The 19385-nt window shown below is 42.7% G+C and overlaps 1 protein-coding gene and 1 long non-coding RNA gene across 7 annotated transcripts in view; both read left to right on the forward strand.

Moving 5' to 3' along the window:
• The window catches only part of CATSPERE (catsper channel auxiliary subunit epsilon), a 108150-nt gene extending 98483 nt beyond the window's left edge, over nucleotides 1-9667 (forward strand). For 4 of the 6 annotated variants that reach the window (XM_081945184.1, XM_081945185.1, XM_081945186.1 and 1 more), the window contains 3 exons: nucleotides 2169-2323; nucleotides 6306-6359; nucleotides 8738-9667. In XM_081945184.1, coding sequence (XP_081801310.1) covers nucleotides 2169-2323; nucleotides 6306-6359; nucleotides 8738-8918 — 390 coding nt within the window. In that variant the 3' untranslated portion in view covers nucleotides 8919-9667. The remainder of the gene's footprint in view (nucleotides 1-2168; nucleotides 2324-6305; nucleotides 6360-8737) is intronic. The other 2 variants (XM_081945189.1, XM_081945187.1) reach the window with 2 other exon arrangements.
• A 1103-nt stretch (nucleotides 9668-10770) lies between these two features.
• Nucleotides 10771-19385, forward strand: part of LOC309388140 — a 432191-nt gene continuing 423576 nt past the window's right edge. The window contains exon 1 of the long non-coding RNA XR_014174728.1: nucleotides 10771-11011. This is a non-coding gene — a long non-coding RNA (uncharacterized lncRNA). The remainder of the gene's footprint in view (nucleotides 11012-19385) is intronic.

A 19385-nucleotide genomic window follows, 5' to 3' on the forward strand; every position in this document is an offset into this window, starting at 1 on the left:
TGAGTTGTTTTTGTTACTATAAGTGTTTTTCTAGATGACAGCCAAACAATGTAACTCAAGAGTGCAACCATATTGGAGGACATTTTGTTGTTAATCTGTCTGCTGTTTTATGCTTTTGGAACAATCAGGATCTTTGCAGTGATTATACTCCTGAGTGAGAAGCAAAAGTGAAGGAGAACTCCCCTGACATGAGAATATGGAAGTATGGGAGAGATGAGGAAATATATTGGCTCTGACAATATATCTTAGGGTAGGAATGCAGACGTGATTTTCTAGTTGGTTTAACTATTCCTATTGTACAGTAGGAATGTGGATTTCATATATCTAGTTGGTTTACGATGCTTGGACCATCGTTTTTCAGAAATTTTAATAGGTTAGTTAAAGCAGCTTGTCAAATGTTGGCTTCCTTAGGAGAGGTCTTCTTGTAAGTCTTGATTGTGGTTACGATAGGAATAATGTTATAGGGAAGTCATGGCTTTGCAGGAAACTCTGTGGTTGATAGTTACATACCAGTTGTTGCCTCTTTAAGTTCAGTGGATGGAGATGGAGGTAAGCCAATCATGACTATCATAGAAAGAAGAGACATGGTGGGAAATGTTGGGCAAATCACTTCAGATTTTTAAAAATCTTGCAGCTTAGGGTTGGTCTATACTTCTGTTTCTACAGTTTCATTCCTAGATCTAGGAAGTTAGAGGACTAGTTAACTCAAGTTGGTGCCAGTAAATGCCAGCTTCATCAGTCACCTATGGTGGGTGAGTTATCAATCTCGAGCAAGGATATAGCATTTGGCTTCTTCATCAGCCTCAGTATTAAAGAAAAAGAAGGGGGTGACAATAATTTTCTGAGACAGGTTACTTGTGTCCAGGAGTCTTATTTTGGAACTGACCAGATGTTAATGTCTATATGTTAAGCTGGGCTGTACAGACAGGATGTGGACCCTGCTTAAGAATAATTTACTCTTCTTCCTGGCAGGACCACTTCCTGTGCTGATAAACCTGGTTACTGGGCTTATTTAAGTAAAGATACATTAGAATTATCTTTGTTTTGGAGTTGTTGGTGGGGGAACTAGACGTGGAGAACATGACAGTGTGTACTTTGCTATAGTCAAAACACTTCTTTGTTCAGGTGAGTGTTATTGCCATCTGGGAGTTCCATGATGTTAGGATAGTCACCTTAGAGATCTCATGGATCTAGCTCAGGGGTGGGTTCCTGCCAGTTCTAACCTCTTCTACAGAAGAGGTTCCACAAATCTACTGTGCCGTTTAGAACCAGTTCCAGCTCCCTCCCCCCGCCCGTCCGCACCACGCTTGCCCCGCCCACCGCTCACTGATTGGCTGGCTCACCAATCACCCCGCCCACCTCTAAGAGTCCTATCTTAGCCTTAAAGTTTTAAAGCTGTCAAGTTTGAATACCCCTGGGGGTTTTTTTCTAAAGGGTTAGGGGTGCAAGGGTCTTGTAACTTGGCAGCTTTAAGACTTGCACACTTCAATGCCAGAGTTCCTGAGCCAACATGACTGGAGGAGGAATTCTGGAAGTTGAAGTCCACAAGTTTTAAAGCTGTCAAGTTTGAACACCCCTGGGGTTTTTTTTCTAAAGGGTTAGGGGTGCAAGGGTCTTGTAACTTGACAGCTTCAAGACTTGCGTGCTTCAAATGCCAGAGTTTCTGAGCCAACATTTTGGTTGCTAAGCAAGAACGTTGTTAAGTGAGTTTCACCATATTTTACAAGTTGCCCACGCCCACCCACTCACATGGCTGGCAAGCCACTCCCACCCGTTCACATGGAGGGCAAGCCACTCCCACAAAACAGGCCACACCTACAGAAGAGGTTCTAAAAAAATTTGAAACCCACCACTGATTTAGATGGTTTCCAGGATATTTTCCCTGTATTGTTGCAGGTAGCCATTGCATTCAGGAAGATTATGGAGAAGAGTTGTGGATTCTCTTACGACCTTTATAATTAAAATAAGTAATTCTGAAAATGTTGATAAAAATAGGATCACCAACATCCGATGATGGATATGGCACAAGAATAATAATTCTGAAGATGTATTTATTTTCTGTGTGTTTATTTGTATCATAAAGTAGAATGGACACAATCTAAATACTTGTATTTCATAATCTAAAGTTATGTTATTGAATAAATGAACACATCTATTTTTCTTTTCAGAATTACAGGTCCTGTTTTAAAAAAAGATCAGAACAATTAAGGAAACTGGATGGAAAATATGAGATCTTAAATAGTTCTGGTTTGAACTTTTTAAGTTGGCCTCAGTATACCAGTACTTATATGTTCAAGCTGATAATACTGGATCCAAATTTCAGGTTAGCTTTTCAAATTTGTTTTGAATCTGATAGATATTCATTATTTTGTGACTTCAAAGGAAGGTTATTATTATGCATATTACACAGAATGCTTCCACAATGTTTAATGTGAAATTACTATTTTATTAATTCACTTTTTACAGGGTATCTACACGTTGTCATCGAATTGTTGTCAAATTTGCTTTCCTTATACTTTTTCCATCTTTTCTCAAACTGTATCTAAACTGTCTTCATTTAGTCCTTGGAATTTAAACTCACAGTGCAAAGCTGTTCTCTAACTATATATCTATCAAGCTTTATTCCTACTTTTCAACCTGCTCTTTATGACTCTTGGAATATATCAATTTTTTAGCAAGCTTAAACATTTTTAATCCGCTAGTATTTTGTTTGTTTTTTTCACAGAGATGTAGTTATACTTTTTTTTCCTTTTCTGTTCATTTTGAACATATTTAGAGGAATTACTGCAATTCTTAGAAACAGGACATTCTGAGGTGTCACTTTTCTGGCAGCAATTCTCCAAGACCAGGCTGTCTATCCATATCTCTTCCTTTGTGACCTGACACAATTTTCTTTTTTGCTGCAGATCCTCCATTAAATGTTTTGTGTGTCTCTTGCCTTAGGATTCTATTTGCTATTGCTCTGAATATTTAAAAAATCAGATTTTGAAGTCCAATATGTGTGTTGCATTATGTTCAGTTTTAATTTCTGTGAAATTAAGAATTGCAGCATTTGAGTGTGCTGGAGAACAGCAGTTAATAGAATAACAAACAATAAAAATAGTACTTGAGCCACTGTGACACACGTTCTATCCCTTTTGCACGTGTGTCATCATGACATCATCAACAGGAACCAAAGGGTGGGGCATGTGGCACAACAGTGCTTTTGTAATTTTTATGAAAGCCCTCAATCCTGTGGCCATCTCTGCCACTTTCTCTCTAGGTGTTCTCTGCTGATTAATATGAATCAAGGATAGAAGATCCTTTTTTGTTTCTCTCTGTTACTCTCTGAACAGAAGGAATATCAGCAAAAAAGTCAGGAAGTTTCAGAAAAGATAATGTTTGCAGAGTTTGTTTCCCAATAGATACTGCTGGGGTAATTCAATCTGCTATCACTATAACTTCATGGTTTTTTAAAGCATTTCCCAATTGTTTTTGGGAAACAAATCTTATCCATTCCAGGGAGAACTATAGTAGATAGTAGATAGTAGATAGGCACAAAAACATTGCTTTCATTTTTTCCCCATTAACTTCAATTCAGATGATCTCTCTAACATTGCCAAGCTCATTTATTTGAATGTCTGATCAGCAATGGATTTTTAATATATAGGGAACTCTCTAATGCTTCTATTTGCAAAAAAAAATAAGTGGCATCATTCAACTGATATATTCCAGTCATAAGAAGTTAACCAGATCTCTATTATGCTTATGGAATCACATTTATCTTTCTATCAAGATCATCTTTATTTCCAAAAATCAAAACATTAATGTACTGTAGAGATAACAAAGCTCTGAACTATGAGCCAGAGTTCTTTGCATTTTTCCAAGAGTGATTTAAATGGCTCCTTTTCAGTAACACTCCCAGTGACTGCAGCACACAGGTTTTTAATCTGAAGTCCTTATTTCAGAGTTTTTATTTCATTACAAAGGATTTAATTTAAAGTTTTCCTAACCAACCTTACTTTCTGAACTACTCAGTTGTTACCAGTTGTTGTGAACTGCAGGTAATCTTATTGTTCCTTTTGGCCTTCATATTGACATTCATTTATCAATTTGGGATAACATACACTCCAATAGTCTGGACTGTGGAGTATACCAATATTTATGTGTATCCTTATAGTACTGTATATCTGATCTATATATCTATATCTCCATATCCATATCTATTCAAATGGTGACTTATTCCCCTCTTCCCAACAAACATCACAATTTCACTTAGATCTAACACTGAAAGAGCAGAGGAGGGGTAATTATAGTGCATGGAAGTTTAAATCCTCTATAATATATCCTAGTGAGTAAGGGGATGGGGAGTCTGTCAGTAATGGACTGAGGAAAAATTCTTTGCAAGGCAAGCCATTTATTTTTTTCCTTATTTTCACCTTTTTCCAATGAAGAAGTGTGATCCCCCCCCCCCCCCAGTTACTAAAGGCAAAGAAAAATACCATAGACTAAGGTAAAAAAAATCCTCTGCCATTTACAAAATATCCCCTTAAAGTCTAAAGGGAAAAAATTATTCCTTTGGGAGAAAGTTCCCGTCTTCTCCTAGTCTTAATCCTGCAAAATCCACTCACATTCTCACAGAACACTGCTGGAAAAACTCCATTCTAGTAGCAGCTATTTGGATATTTGGAGAAAGCAACAGTGTCTCTTTGTTGTCTTGTCTTCTCCAACATACCCAACACCTCCAATTTTTGTGTCTGTGTGTATGGGGGGGGGGGTGGTTATTCCTTCCTGGTCCTTCAGCATCTTGCTTGCTTTGCTCTGCTATATCCTTACTAAAACCTGTTGCTGAGATTTGAACACAGCTTGTTGGACAAAACTAATTATTTTGTGTTATTCACATTTATATCAGATACAGCAGATATTCATTGATTTTCAGTGTAGTCTGACCAGTGCAGAACAGAGATCAGAGGGCCCAAATTTCAGCTTGTTGAACAAAACTTATTATTTCGTGTTATTCACATTTATATGAGACACTGCAAAGATATTCACTGAATTTCTAGATGAGAATTTCCATACTGCATGCAACACTCTTATATTTGCATGCACTGCATCCCACTATTGTCTTCCTTGTTTTATATTAATACCTTTTATTTTCCCTACCCCAGGCTATTTAGTTGATATTCAACTTGTTGGTTTTACTCATTATTCCAGTTTGTTAAGATACTCCTGAATTTTGATATGTCTTTTAACTCAACTTGCAATTTAGTTCCTATATTTACAATTGTACTTTTATCTTGCCTGGATTTGATTTCAACTTGTTATCCCACCTCCAGCTCATTTCAAACTTGGGCAGCATTCAATATTATTAACATATAATAGTGAATAGTATACTAATAAACCACCATATTGAGAGCTCCTTTGTCTGTCCTCTATTTTGTCTGCATTTTAGACATAATCTTCCTGGTATATTATGACAACTGTTCTTATATTTGCGTACAATTGTATATTTTATTCTACAAGACTTAACAATGTTTTAACTTAAAATAACAATATTTTATGGTCCATCCATACTTTGTAATGCATGGGAACATTCTAGATCAGTGTTTCTCAACCTTGTGAACTTTTAGATATAAGGGCTTTAACTCCCAGAATTACCCAGCCTACAGTATATGGGGAAATATTTAAATTCATTTTTAAATCAGCATTTAATTATGGCTGTTCTATCCAATTTGTGCATTAATTTGCAGAGGAAACACTGCAAATTACTGCATGAACACTAGTTTTAAAATCGCTACATATTTGTATACAAATAGTCCTTGACTTACAACAATTGAGTCCAAAGTTTCTGTTGTTGAGTGAGACAGTTAAGTGAATTGTGCTTTATTTTACGACCTTTCTTACCACAGTTGTTAAGTAAATCACTGAAGTTGTTAAGTTAGTAATAATTGTTAAGAGAATCTGGCTTCCCCATTGACTTTGCTTGTCAGGTGATCATATGTGATCCCAGGACACTGCAACCATCATAAATGTGAATCAGTAGCCAAGTGTGAAAAATGGTCAGTGCTTTTTTCAGTATCTTTGTAACTTCAAACAGTCCCTAAACTGTTGTACGTCGGAGACTATCTATTTAGGTACATTTGATTTCAACTAAAAATTGATAGTAATTTAGAAAGTACAGGAGTTAGCAAATAAATAAAATACCTCTATCACCTGGGTTATATATTGTTTAGAATTGTTATAGTTCCATTTATTTTATTTTTTTACTATAATTTAACACAAGGACAATATTATAAAAATATTAATACATTTATTTTCTGTTTCAGTTTTTGTAATTTGTCTACATATTTTGCTGTCCAGACCTATGGTATTATTGAAAGGTAATTGCCAATGGGCTTTAGCTAATTTTATTACCAATGAAATTTGGGGGAGGGGGGGAATGAAATAACTTTGGTCTCTTGTCACTGAACAGGTACAGATATAGGGAAGCTATGGTCCTGCAATAAATTTTCTGGAACTTTTGGGGTAGAACCTACCGCTACAATTTCAGCATGCATGCTTATAAAGGAAAACATTAGAGGAAATTAATAAGACTTCTTTGTATGTAAATATAAAACAAGTTAAATACATTGATACATTCATATATTTTGATACATTGATTAATGAATACGTCTTCCTAGGTGTCTTGCAAAAGCTTACATAGTTCCTAAGAATGATACCTTCAGGATGTAACTATCACCACTTTACAAACAGAAATCGCTAGTATTATATTAAGTATTGCCAGTTTAATTCACTTCAATATGCTGTAGGTTAAAAATTATATAATACACAGGACAGGACAGCTGAGTTGGTATCTAATGATTCAATACATAAAAAAGACATCTATGATACTAGTATGTACTTTTCCTAACACGTGTCGTGGAAAAATGTATTTCAGATGCATTTATATCATATTACAGGTCCTAGGAATAAATTTCATTCTTCAATTTTCAGTTAAATGAGACAAAAATTGGAAACAAGATCAGATAGAAATAAACTTCTAGAACACAGGCTATCACAACTATATTAAACTTAAGTGCATGAAAAATTAACAGTGATGTTCCTTGACCATTCCCTGCCATTTTGATAACAGAAACAACTTGCTTAGTATTTAAGTGTAGTACATGTTTAAGGGTTTTTTAAAAATCCGAATTCAAGTTCCAAGAAATAAAATTGAACTTCCTGATAAATTCATTTTTCTTTTGAAGTCTTTTGAAGCAGGTACAAAATGGCTGAAAAGGCTGACCTGTTCTCATTGATTTCCTAACATAGATGTGTCAGGTTAATGATCATTTATTATGTTATGCAGAGAACAGCTTTTTGTAGAATTCAGCAAGCTGTTCAGGAAGATGGTTGCCTATTTAATACTGAAAGATGGATAAATCAAGGAATGTTTAATGTTAATAGTTAATTCTTTTCAATCCTATAATAGCATCTCCTGATCTGGTATAGTATGATGGCAGAGTTAACATTAGGGGATATGCAGGATTTGTCTTGAGAAGGCATTTTAGATCTGAATATCTCTAGAAAGGATTGTAATCCAGAGGTTTTTAAAGGGATATGGGATTATGCTAGGATGGTATCAATTGGAAATGATAAAAGAAATTCTGAAATGTCTATAAACCACTAATCTGGACTTTTTTATCTGGATATTATAGCCTGGAAATAATTGAAATTACTTTTTCAAGTTGTATGTTTATATTATAGAACTTGGCTATAGATAATGCTTTCTTAATATTTTGGGTGAAATCTAGCAGCATATATAGTCACTAGTTTTCTGATCCAATATTACCAAGGGAACCAGAAACAGATATGTCTATTAGAAGATAGGTTTTGAGGTAGAGTGGAGGAGAAAAACCTTGGTTGGTATTATTCATAAAACATGATATACAGTAGGTAGTCATCCAATTATGATCATACGTGAGCCTGGAATTATGGTTATAAATTATGCTGGTCATTAGGCATGTCATCATAAGACCACACCCAATTGTATAACTTTTTTGCAGCAGTTAGGCAAGTGTGGTGGTCATGAAGTGAAGGCTGCAGTTGTTAAGTTTACATGGTGTTCGTTAAGCAAATCCATTGTCCACAATAAGCGTTTTTTTTTTTTTTTGCTAGAAGTCGGAATAAATGCTGGTTTCCAACAAAAAAGTCATACATCATGGTAGTATGACTGCAGGACATTGTAAATTCAGGCCAGTTTCCAAGTGCCCAAAATGTGTGACTTGGGAGGGGGAAGGGAGAGCCACTGGAACTTTGAATTCAGGCTGCAAGTAGCCCTGGGGATGTCTCTAGTAACTTCAAACTAGTTAAAATTTGTTTGTGCAGTTCAAACTAGTTCAAATTTGTTTGTGCAGGACTACCTGTACTTTGAAGTTAGTTGACTATTCATTGTCATTGATTGAAAAGTTCTTGCAATTAAGCATGTTTGCTATTTCATCTCCAGTTAAGTTGAGATTTCGACTTCTTTCTTCTCTGGGTTTAGCTGGCAATAGATGAAGCAAAATCTAACTGTTCTTATTGTAAAAGACTAAGTTATCTTTCTGGAAATGGTAGGTATTACACAACAACTTTTATGAATGTACAGAAAAATTACTGTCTCCTCTCCTTTAATATTTTAATTGCTCTGATTATATTAATAAATAAACTATGTGCTTTATATGCTACTTTTGTCACACTTAATCAGTTTTTTTAAAGTACAAATTATATTGTTTTTCAGACCAAATTGGATTCATATTGCCGGTTGGAACATTTTGCTATTGACTTTATTTTGGGCATGCCTCATCTTCAGCTACTTCAGATATGTGAAGACATTCCGAGCATTCCCTTTTGTTGATCCCCTGATGTCACTTAAGCCAACTGTCACTGAAGAAAAAGCATATGATCAGAAGAAAGATTGATTTATCACATTAGATGAAATAATATTTTCAGTGAATTTCTATGTTTAACTTATAAGAAAAAATATTGTTCAACTTTTTACTTTTTTGGAAGTTAATACAATCTTAAAAATACCTTTTATTATTATTATTGTGGATTTTAAACTTTGACATATTTTGACAGCATAGATCATCTTTTACCATCCACAGCACCCTTCAAAACTTTAAATTTAAATTCCCAGATTGTTGGCTATGCATTTAGAGAATACTAAAGAGAATACTTAGGACAAGGCAACCATAATTTATTTTTCTAACTTTTCTAACTTTTCCTAATTTTTCTTAATATACCTTCCCATTCTTTAACAGAAGTACTACCATAAATGATAACTAGTATAAATGGAAAGGCTATATTATTATATGCAGTAAATAATTGTCATTAAGTGGTAATGTAGATACCACCACATGTTGCCAAAAGGAAGTGTTTGAAGTCAATTTAAAATAAGAAAAGTAGTCCAATTTAATGCAATAAAGAATATTTAACCTCATTTTAATATATGTCAAATTGTCTGCCATTTACAATATGTAAATGTCGATAAAAAGGTCAAAATAAAATTCAGTTGACTGATTGGGTGTTGTCAGCATTTTATATAAGCATTTATTGCTTTACTGATGTATTTTACTATCTGTGTAATATATCTAAGCCAGAACATATGCTATTTGAATGGGAGGCCAGGAAAACCCAGAGATATATGCTAGACTTGGAAGTTCAAAAAGTTTCCCTACAAAGGCAATGAAAACTTTCTCTGCTGCTACCAAAGAAATGACAAGAATGTGTCTGTAGAGTTATGACTGTGCTAAATTAAAAGAATAATAAAATAATAATAATAAAATTTTATTTGTTAGCCGCACCCTCTCCCGAAGGACTCGGGGCGGCGTACAATAAAAAACACATAGAATACAGATATAGACAGTCCATACACAAACATATAGACGTATACATGGAGGAGGTAGACAGATAAATGGAAACAATTAAGATCACAATTTAAAATCCCCTAAATAAAATTACAAAATTAAAAACCCGTCAGGAGCGATATGATCAAACTATGGTTGAGCCAGGCCAGCTACTTGGAAAAGGTGGGTCTTGAGCTTTGCACAGAAGGAGCGGAGGTCAGAGGTAGTTCTAATATCCGGGGGGAGGTCATTCCACAGGGCTGGGCCCGCCACAGAGAAGGCTCTGCTCCTAGGCGCCGCCCCCCGACACTGGTGGACGGCACCTGGAGAAGTCCCTCTCTGTGCGAGCGAATTGGTCGCAGGGATGTATGGGGCAGGATACGATCCCGCAAGTAACTAGGTCCTGTGCCATGGAGCGCTTTAAAGATCGTTATCAGAACCTTGAAACGCACCCGATAGACCACAGGAAGCCAGTGCAGCTCGCGCAGGAGAGGTGTCACATGGGAGTACCTTGTACTCCCCATAATCACCCGCGCGGCCGCATTCTGGACCAACTGTAGTCTCCGAGTGCATTTCAAGGGAAGCCCCATGTAGAGAGCGTTACAGTAGTCCAGGCGAGACGTCACCAGCGCATGAGTGACTGTGCGTAAGGCGTCCCAGTCCAATAGGGGGCACAATTGGCACACCAGGCGAACCTGGTGGAACGCCCCCCTTGCCACGGCTATCACATGGTCATCCATGGACAGCCGGGCATCCAGGAGGACGCCCAAATTGCGCGCCCGCTCCACGGGGGCAAGGAGTACGCCCCCGATGGCCAGAGATGGAATTAACTGGTTGAACCGGGGGGCCGGAACCCACAGCCACTCGGTCTTGGAGGGGTTGAGCTTGAGTCGGTTGTCATCCATCCAGACCCGTACGGCTTCCACACACCGGGACATCACTTCGACGGCCTCTTTGGGGTGGTTCGGGGTGGAAATGTACAGCTGAGTATCATCAGCGTACAGATGATATCCCACCCCGAAACCACGAATGATCTCACCCAGCGGCTTCATATATGTGTTGAACAGGAGTGGCGAGAGGACCGACCCCTGCGGCACCCCACAAGTAAGGGGGCTTAGGGTCGACCTCTGCTCCCCTGCCAACACACGTTGCGTCCGGCCGGAAAGGTAGGAGCCAAACCACCGCAAAACGGTGCCCCGGACCCACAACCCCTCCAGTCGGTGCAACAGGATACCATGGTCGATGGTATCAAAAGCCGCCGAGAGATCTAATAGGACCAGGATAGAGGAACAACCCCTATCTCTGGCCCTCCAAAGATCATCCACCAACGCGACCAAGGCCGTCTCCGTGCTGTACCCGGGGCGAAAGCCGGACTGGCGCGGGTCTAGATAATCATTCTCCTCCAGATGTCGTGGAAACTGATAAGCCACCACACTCTCTACAACCCTCGCCAAAAATGGAAGGTTGGAGACAGGACGATAATTGGCCAGCTCCGTAGGGTCCAGGGAAGGCTTCTTGAGCAAGGGTCTCACCACCGCCTCTTTCAAGGCGGCCGGAAGAGACCCCTCACCCAACGAAGCGTTCACTAGGTCCAGGAGCCAGTCACGTGTAACCTCCCAGGTTGCCAGTACAAGCCAGGAGGGGCACGGGTCCAGTAAACATGTAGTAGGTCGCAGTCGTCCACGCATTCTGTCCAAATCCTCGATGGCAACCAAGTCAAACTCCTCCCAGACTGGTCTCTCAAGACTCGCCGCGGACGTCTCCACTGGACCACTGAAAGGGACCCAATCCTTCCGGATTTGAGCGATTTTATCCTGCAGATATTTCCCAAATTCCTCTGCCCTACCCTGTAAAGGGGCCTCCCGCAGCCTCTGAAACAGGAGGGAGCGGGACACCGGAAACAAGGCGGCAGGGCGGTTCTCTGCGGATGCAATGAGAGCGGCACAATATTGACGTTTGGCCGCTCTCAATGCCACAAGGTACGTCCTTAAATGGGCTCATACCTGTGTTCGGTCAAATTCGGAACGGGAGGATCTCCAACGACTCTCTAGGCATCTCTTGCGGCGCTTCATCACCCTTAGCTCCTCGGTAAACCAAGGGGCCAGGGTGGATCGTTGCCGCTGGAGAGGCCGCAAAGGTGCCACCCGGTTCAAGGCCCCGGTAGTCGCATTGTTCCACGCGACCACCAGGTCCTCTACCCGAGGGTGGGTCAGGGCTACAGGAGGTGGCCCAAGCTCCATCTGGAACCTATCTGGTTCCATCAGGCGCCTGGGGCGGAACCATCTAGTGTTTTCCGGTTCCGCCTCCCCGCAGCGGAGGGTAGCACCAGGGAAGTCAAGTCGGAGGAGTGAGTGATCTGACCATGACAGGGGAGTGATGATTAAATTCCCTCCTCCCAGATCACTCAACCACTGGCCAGAAACAAAAACAAGGTCCAAGGTGTGACCTCCCTCGTGTGTCGGGCCCTGGATCAATTGAGTCAGGTCCATGGCTGTCATGGAAGCCATGAACTCCCGAACCACCTCGGATACTTCTCCCACCGATGGCAGGTTAAAATCCCCCATCACTAAGAGTTTGGGGGTCTCAACCGCCACCGATGTGATCAGCTCGAGGAGTTCAGGCAGGGACGCTGATGTATAGCGAGGAGCCAGGTATACTATCAGCAGGCCCAACTGTCTCCCAGGGCCCCATTTCACGACAAGGGATTCACACCCGGACGTCTGTGGCACAGTGGACTCCCTCGGCTCTAAATCTTCCCGAATAATCGCTGCTACCCCACCGCCCCTTCCCTGGGCCCGGGGCTGGTGAAATGCTTGGTAGCCTGGTGGGCACATTTCCACGAGGGGTAAACCTCCCTCGTGGCCCAACCAGGTCTCCGTTATTCCCGCGAGGTCCGGCTCCCCCTCCAAAATTAGATCGTAAATGAGGGGGGCCTTATTAACAACGGACCTCGCATTGCATAACAACAGCCTCAGGCCCTGGGTCTGCAGCTCCTGACCACCTAGAACGCGGGGGTTGGTACAAGCGACCGGGTGTAACCAGCACCCACGGTCTCCCAACCGACTGCGAGTTCTTGATCTGTCCTCGTATCTGCCCCTCCCTACGACCGTTAGAATCAAAGAGCCCTGTATTGGAACAATATCCTCCCCCTCCTCCTCCCTACCGCTCCTTCCGCTCACGACCACACCTAGTGACCTGGCTCTGTCATCACTCCTGACCTGACCCACCCGCCCCCCAACCCCAGAACCCCTATAGATTTTTAAAAAACATTTAGCTAAAAAAACCCTAAGTCTCCGCTTCCTCCACCTCTCGAGATTAATAAATCCGTCATCAAGGTGGGCCCTCGAGAGGGCGGAGGGCCACACCTGCGAGAGGGGGGACTCCCGCAGTAGGATTAGGTCTGCCCTTAAATACATGTGATATTAAAAAATTCGGCAGGGCCTAGAATCTGTGTTGAAGATGTTCCGGCAAATATGCCATAGTCCAGTCTAGTTTGAAAAAGCCAGGGCTCCAGTGCAGGAGAAAAATTATCCAGTCCTAGATGGGGTGGTGGTGGTGGTAGGCTGGTCGGATGATGATCGATAAGTGGGGGCTAGTGGGTGGTCAGTGGTGGATGGCGAGGGGTAGATAGACTATTGTTGGTAATGGGCAGATGGTCAATCAAACGGTAAAGTCAAAGAAGATAAGGAGGTAATCCTCCGGGCGCACACAGATGGTAAGCAGGGGCAGGTTGTTAGTAAAATAGTCAGCAGGGGGTAGGTGGTAACAGTCAAGGAGGCAGCTACCAGGAGGTAGATAACTCCTCTGCCAAGCCTGATGTTGAAGCCTCCTGCCAGTCACCAACAAGCCCCCCCGGTCTCTGATCAGCCTCCTGAGTCACAGCCCTCTTCCTACCAGGCCTTCGGCATTTAGTTCCTGCCATGGCCTGCATCTTCGTTCATGGCTCCCAAACCACCATTCCAAACCCCAACGCCGTTCCCACCGGCCTCCAGCCTTCCTGCTCGGCCTACCCGCTCGGCCTTCGCCGGCCTCCAGAGTCCCGGCCGGCTTCCAGCCTTCTCGTTCGGCCTACATGAATTCCAACGCCTCTCGCGGTTCGCAGCAGGCCGGGGGATTCGGCGTTCGGCGTTTCCAGCCATCGCCACCGCCGCTTGGGTTACCGCCGCTCCAGAGCCAGCCTCTCCACCCGCCGCTGCCTCAGGCCCTGGTCCCAAGCCACAAGCCTCCAACTCCGGCTCCGCCAACACCAGCGTGCCCCCGCACACTCCAGCCGCCATTTCCCAGCCTTACGCCTCTCCTCAGGTCTCAAACGGCGTCTCTCCTCAGGTCTCAGGACGGCGTCTCCCCATCGGCTGATCACCGGCCCGTTCTCCAAGCTCTTCCTGGTCGTCAAACCACCCTGGGGGACCCGCTTGGGTTGTAAAAAGATCCAGGGTGGTTGATTGCTGGACAACCGGTCCTCATGGTGGAAAAGGGGACCGGCAGCACCCCTGCTCCATTAAAAGAGCCCCGCAGATCTATGGAGCTCAGAGGCAGACCGCCATTTCTCCAGGAAGCTCCTCCTCATCTCAAGCATATGTATTTAGAATATTATATACACCAGCGATGGCGAACCTTTTTTGGCTCACGTGCCACAAGTGGGAGGAGCGCAGGGGGGGTCGTGTGCGAGCGTGCTGCACCCATAATGCAATGCGCGACCCCCAGTGCGCATGCATGCACAACAGGCACGACCCCCCCCCCATTTTTACATGCTTTTTTCGCCCTCCCCAGGCTCCAGAGGCTTTATAGGAGCCTGGGGAGGGTGAAAAGAGCCTCCCCCGCCCCCCCACGGAGGCCCTCCGGAGGGTTCAGGGATCGTCCGGAGGCTTCCCTAAAGCCTTTAGAACGCTTAAAACGACACTCCGAGCAAACCGGAAGTCACTTCCAGTTTGCTCGGAGGGTTGTTTCAAGCGTTTTGAAGGCTTCAGGGACTGTCCGGAGTGACCTCCGGTTTGCTCGGAGGGTCGGGGAGGGCGGGGGGGCTCTTTTCGCCCTCCACAGGCTCCTTTAAAGCCTCTGGAGCCTGGGGAGGGCGAAAAATGGCTTTTAAAAACGGTGAACTCAGCTGGCCAGCGCGCACATGTGCGCTGGCCAGCTGGCAGGGCAGCGTCTTGCGTGCCCTGACAAATGGATCTGCGTTCCACCTGTGGCACGCGTGCCATAGGTTCGCCATCACTGATATACACCATATCTGTTCTTCAAAAGATTCTAGAAGACCTGGCTCTTTGCCTAGACCCTGGCCTAGTATGGAGCTTATACCTCTTAGAGAAGGTGAGCATAATGTAAGTGCTAAGTTCACTCTCCTGTACCTAGCATAATCTTTTATTTGTGGTTTTAATGTGTTATTTTTCAGTTGTTAATCTCTGTAAGCCATAGAGAATTGATAATTGGGCAACCCTAGAAATTTAAATTATAAATCAATGTACCAGATAATGGACATTTACTTATTTGAGGCATATATATACCCTATTTTTCAGGAGTTTAAGATAACACAAAATAATATTGCCTCTTCCTACTCCCCATAACAAGCTTGTGACGTAGGTTGATGTAGGTTGAGCTAGGAGAGAATGGGCTGGGAGAGAATGATTGGCCTAGTGTCATTTTAGCTTTCAAAGTTGACGGTGGACATGGGTCCCTTTGCGCCTCTCCCAACATTTTAACCATTATACTATACTATACGGTTTGCTCGGAGGGTCATTTTAAGAGTTCCGAAGGCTTCAGGGAAGCCTCCAGATGGTCCCTGAAGCCTCCAGACGGTACCTGAAGCCTTCGGAACGCTTAAAACGACTCTCCGAGCAAACCGGAAGTCACTTCCGGTTTGCTCTGAGGGTCGTTTTGAGCGCTCTGAAGGCATCAGGGAAGCCTCCGGACACTCCCTGAAGCCTTTGGAGCGCTCAAAACGACCCTCCGAGCAAACCGGAAGTGACTTCCAGTTTGCTCGGAGGGTTGTTTTAAGCGTTCCAAAGGGTTCAGGGAAGCCTCCAGACAGTCCCTGAAGCCTCCAGAGGGCCTCCGGGGGAGCGGCGGAGGCTTTTTTCACCCTCCCCAGGCTCCTATAAAGCCTCTGGAGCCTGGGGAGGGCGAAAAAAGCATGTACAAATGGGGGAGAGCGCCTGTAGTGCGCGCATGCACACTGGGGGGGTCGCACATTGCATTATGGGTGCGGCACGTCCGCACACGACCCCCCTACGCTCTCCCCACTTGTGGCACGCGAGCCAAAAAAGGTTCGCCATCGCTGTACTATAGAGAGCATAGTTTATTAAATGACCTGGTTTCAATCCATAAATACTAAAGGGAAATTCCACATTTTGTACCAAAAAGAACTGTACAACCTCCAGAGCACATTATTAGTACTTCATGGATGGAACTCACAAGGCCCTAAAAACATGGTTTCATCAGTGATCCTGGGAGCACAAGTAGTGATAGAGTTGATAAAGTGGTTGATTTGATTGTGTTGCTGCTGCCATGAGGGTGGCATGGGGCGGGCATTTTTATGGGTTTTTATTATGCAGTGGATTTTTAAATGTTGTAGGCCACCTGAAGTCACCTATGTGTGAGTTGGGTGGCTATATAAATTTGTTTAATAAATAAGTAATAAATAGGATTTCGGTCATAGATATTCAACACTTCTACTTCAGAGCTGAAAGTATCAGGTCAGAACGTGCCTTCAGATAAACAATGGTGAAAGGATATTTGCCATAAATCATGCAATTAAGGATACAGACATGCACGTTAAAGAAATTTTTAAAAGTCATTATAAAGATTTGTATATTTTCTCTTTAATGTCGAGGTGATTATGAGCTTCTATCTAGTGTTTTTTGAAATACACGGTACCTTGGTACTCATTTTTAATTGATTTCAAAAGATGCTAGGAGTACCAAAAACACTGATTATCAAACAAACTTTTCCCAAAAGGAATCATATAATGAGTCATAAGGCAGTGACACTGTCAAATTATAGCTTATGCATACAGCCGATGAATACCGGGAATTTTTTTTCACATCAAAGTGCATTGAGTACCAAATTTGATGAGTTTTAAAGCAATTGAGTACCAAGGTACCATTGTATAGTACTATTTCTGTGATGAAAGACGGGCAGTAATATTTTCATTGGATAAGTCCACAAACCTGTCAGCGGGCAAAGACCAAATATGTCCAAACTCAAAGCACATAAGGTTTTTTTGTAGCAGCAGCAGCAGAATAATTCCACCATAGCTATTTTGATAATTGGAACTACAACTTTGTTCTTCCAAGTATCTCTGTACCAGAGATAATTATAGGCAGAAAGGAAGCAAGTACTGAGAAGGCAGTTGGTAAGAGTGAGCATTGGCAGCAACTTGTTTTAAGCAGCATCTTCTACCTTGTCTATTCTAATACTAGGAGTTATAGTTTATTTATTTATATCCCACCTTTGTTATTTTCACAAATAACTTGAAGCAGCAAATATATCTAACACATCTCCTATTTTCCCCACATCAGGCCAAATAACGTGCAGCAAATGGGCATGAGGAATCTGAATGAATGTTTACTAGATAGGTATTGATAGATTTCAGAATGATTTGTAGATTGGCAAACGCTTTGGACCTCAAATTAACAATAGCTACTGCAGCAGTGGGTCCTCTATCTTCATGTATTGTACTGCTGAAAGAAAAATAATAATTTTTCGTATTTAGGACTTTCAGGGACGTGCGGGCAGGGGAGGCAGAGCCTCACCTCTCTTCATGAAATAATAGCATCACCACAAACGTACAAAACTCACTCCACTTCATAGAAACAATAAAGAAACAAAACATACAACCCAGCAACCTACTTGTGAGTTTCGATGTCATATCCCTCTTCACCCAAGTGCCTATAAAAGAAGCCTTGACAGCCATCCAGAAAAAACACAACCCCCCCAAGCACATCCTGGACCTGACCAACCACTGCCTAACCAACACATACTTCATCCATAATGGACAAAGATACAAACAGATAGAAGGAGCACCCATGGGATCACCCCTCTCACCTGTCATTGCAAACTTATACATGGAACATTTTGAAACCAACACACATTAGACAAATCTGAACACAAACCCAAACTCTGGCTTAGATATGTTGATGACACTTTCGTGATTTGGCCACACGGAAAAGAAAAACTGGACAACTTCCTCACACATCTCAACAGTCTACACCCCAAAATACAATTCACCATGGAAATAGAAGCAAACAACCAACTTCCCTTTCTGGATGTCCTAATCTACAAAAAACCTAATGGCTCCCTAGGACACACCATCTACCAGAAAAAACACACACACACACACCAACCGCTACTTAAATGCACAATCCCATCACCACCCTGCACAGATCAACTCTGTAGCCAAGACCCTCATCTCCAGAACCAAATGCCTAGCCGACAAAGACCACCTGAAAACTGAATTACACAAACTCACAAATGTATTAATCTCCAATGGATTCCAAAGAAAAACAATCACCAACCTAATCCAAAAAGAGACTCCCCCAAAAAACCAAGACACAGAACAGGACAATGGCATCGCCCTCCTCCCTTATATCAAAGGCACCACAGATATCAGGACAGCCTTCACCACTGACCAAAAAATAGCCAATATCTTAAGAAACCCCAAAGACAAAATCCAGCTAGAAAACCAAGGAGTCTACAAAATACCATGCAAAATCTGCCCAGCAATATACATAGGACAAACAAACAGAAGGATAAATGCACGCATCACAGAACACAAGAACGCAGTAAGAAAAAAAGAAAAAACTTCCTCCCTTTTCCAGCACCTTAAAGCTACAGGACATGAAATCAACTTTGAAGGAGCCAGGTTAATCTCCAAAACAGAACACCTCCACAAGAGAATAATCATGGAAGCCATTGAAATAGAGACACACCCCCACAACATGAACAAACGTGATGATACCTCCCGCCTACCAAACATCTGGAAACCAGCCCTAGCCAACAAACGAACACCACCCACCACCCAAGCCGTTAAAATACAAAACAACAATGCACACACAGCCTGCACCAATCAGCACCAATCTACCAATCATGATACAACCACACAACCAATCATTCCACTTACTGAAACAAAGCCAGCACCCCATCCCCTCCCACCAAGACTTACAGAAAGACGGCAGCTCCGATCACATTTTAAGCCCACAGCTTGAAGATGGCAGGTGTGATCCTGCCGAAACGTTGGTGAAAATCTACGAAAACATATTATAATATTATATACATCCGTCTGGGCGCGCCCGGGAGCTGCGGAGGGTGGAGGCAGAAATGTTGTCGGCGCTGCCGGATGACGAAGGCACGAAAGCGCTTTCGTGCCTTCATCATCCGGCAGCACCAACAACATTTCTGCCTCCGCCCTCCGCAGCTCCCGGGCGTGCCCGGACGGAGGTAGCCAGAATAGAGCCTAGGCAGTCCGGCGGATCAGGCTGCCTCGCTCGCTCTTTCGTCCGCCCGGACCACCTCCGTGTCGCTGTGGCTACATCTGTCCGGCCG

Source organism: Natrix helvetica (genome assembly GCF_964273705.1).
Source record: "Natrix helvetica genome assembly, chromosome: 2".
NCBI classification, from domain to species: Eukaryota; Metazoa; Chordata; class Lepidosauria; order Squamata; family Natricidae; genus Natrix; species Natrix helvetica.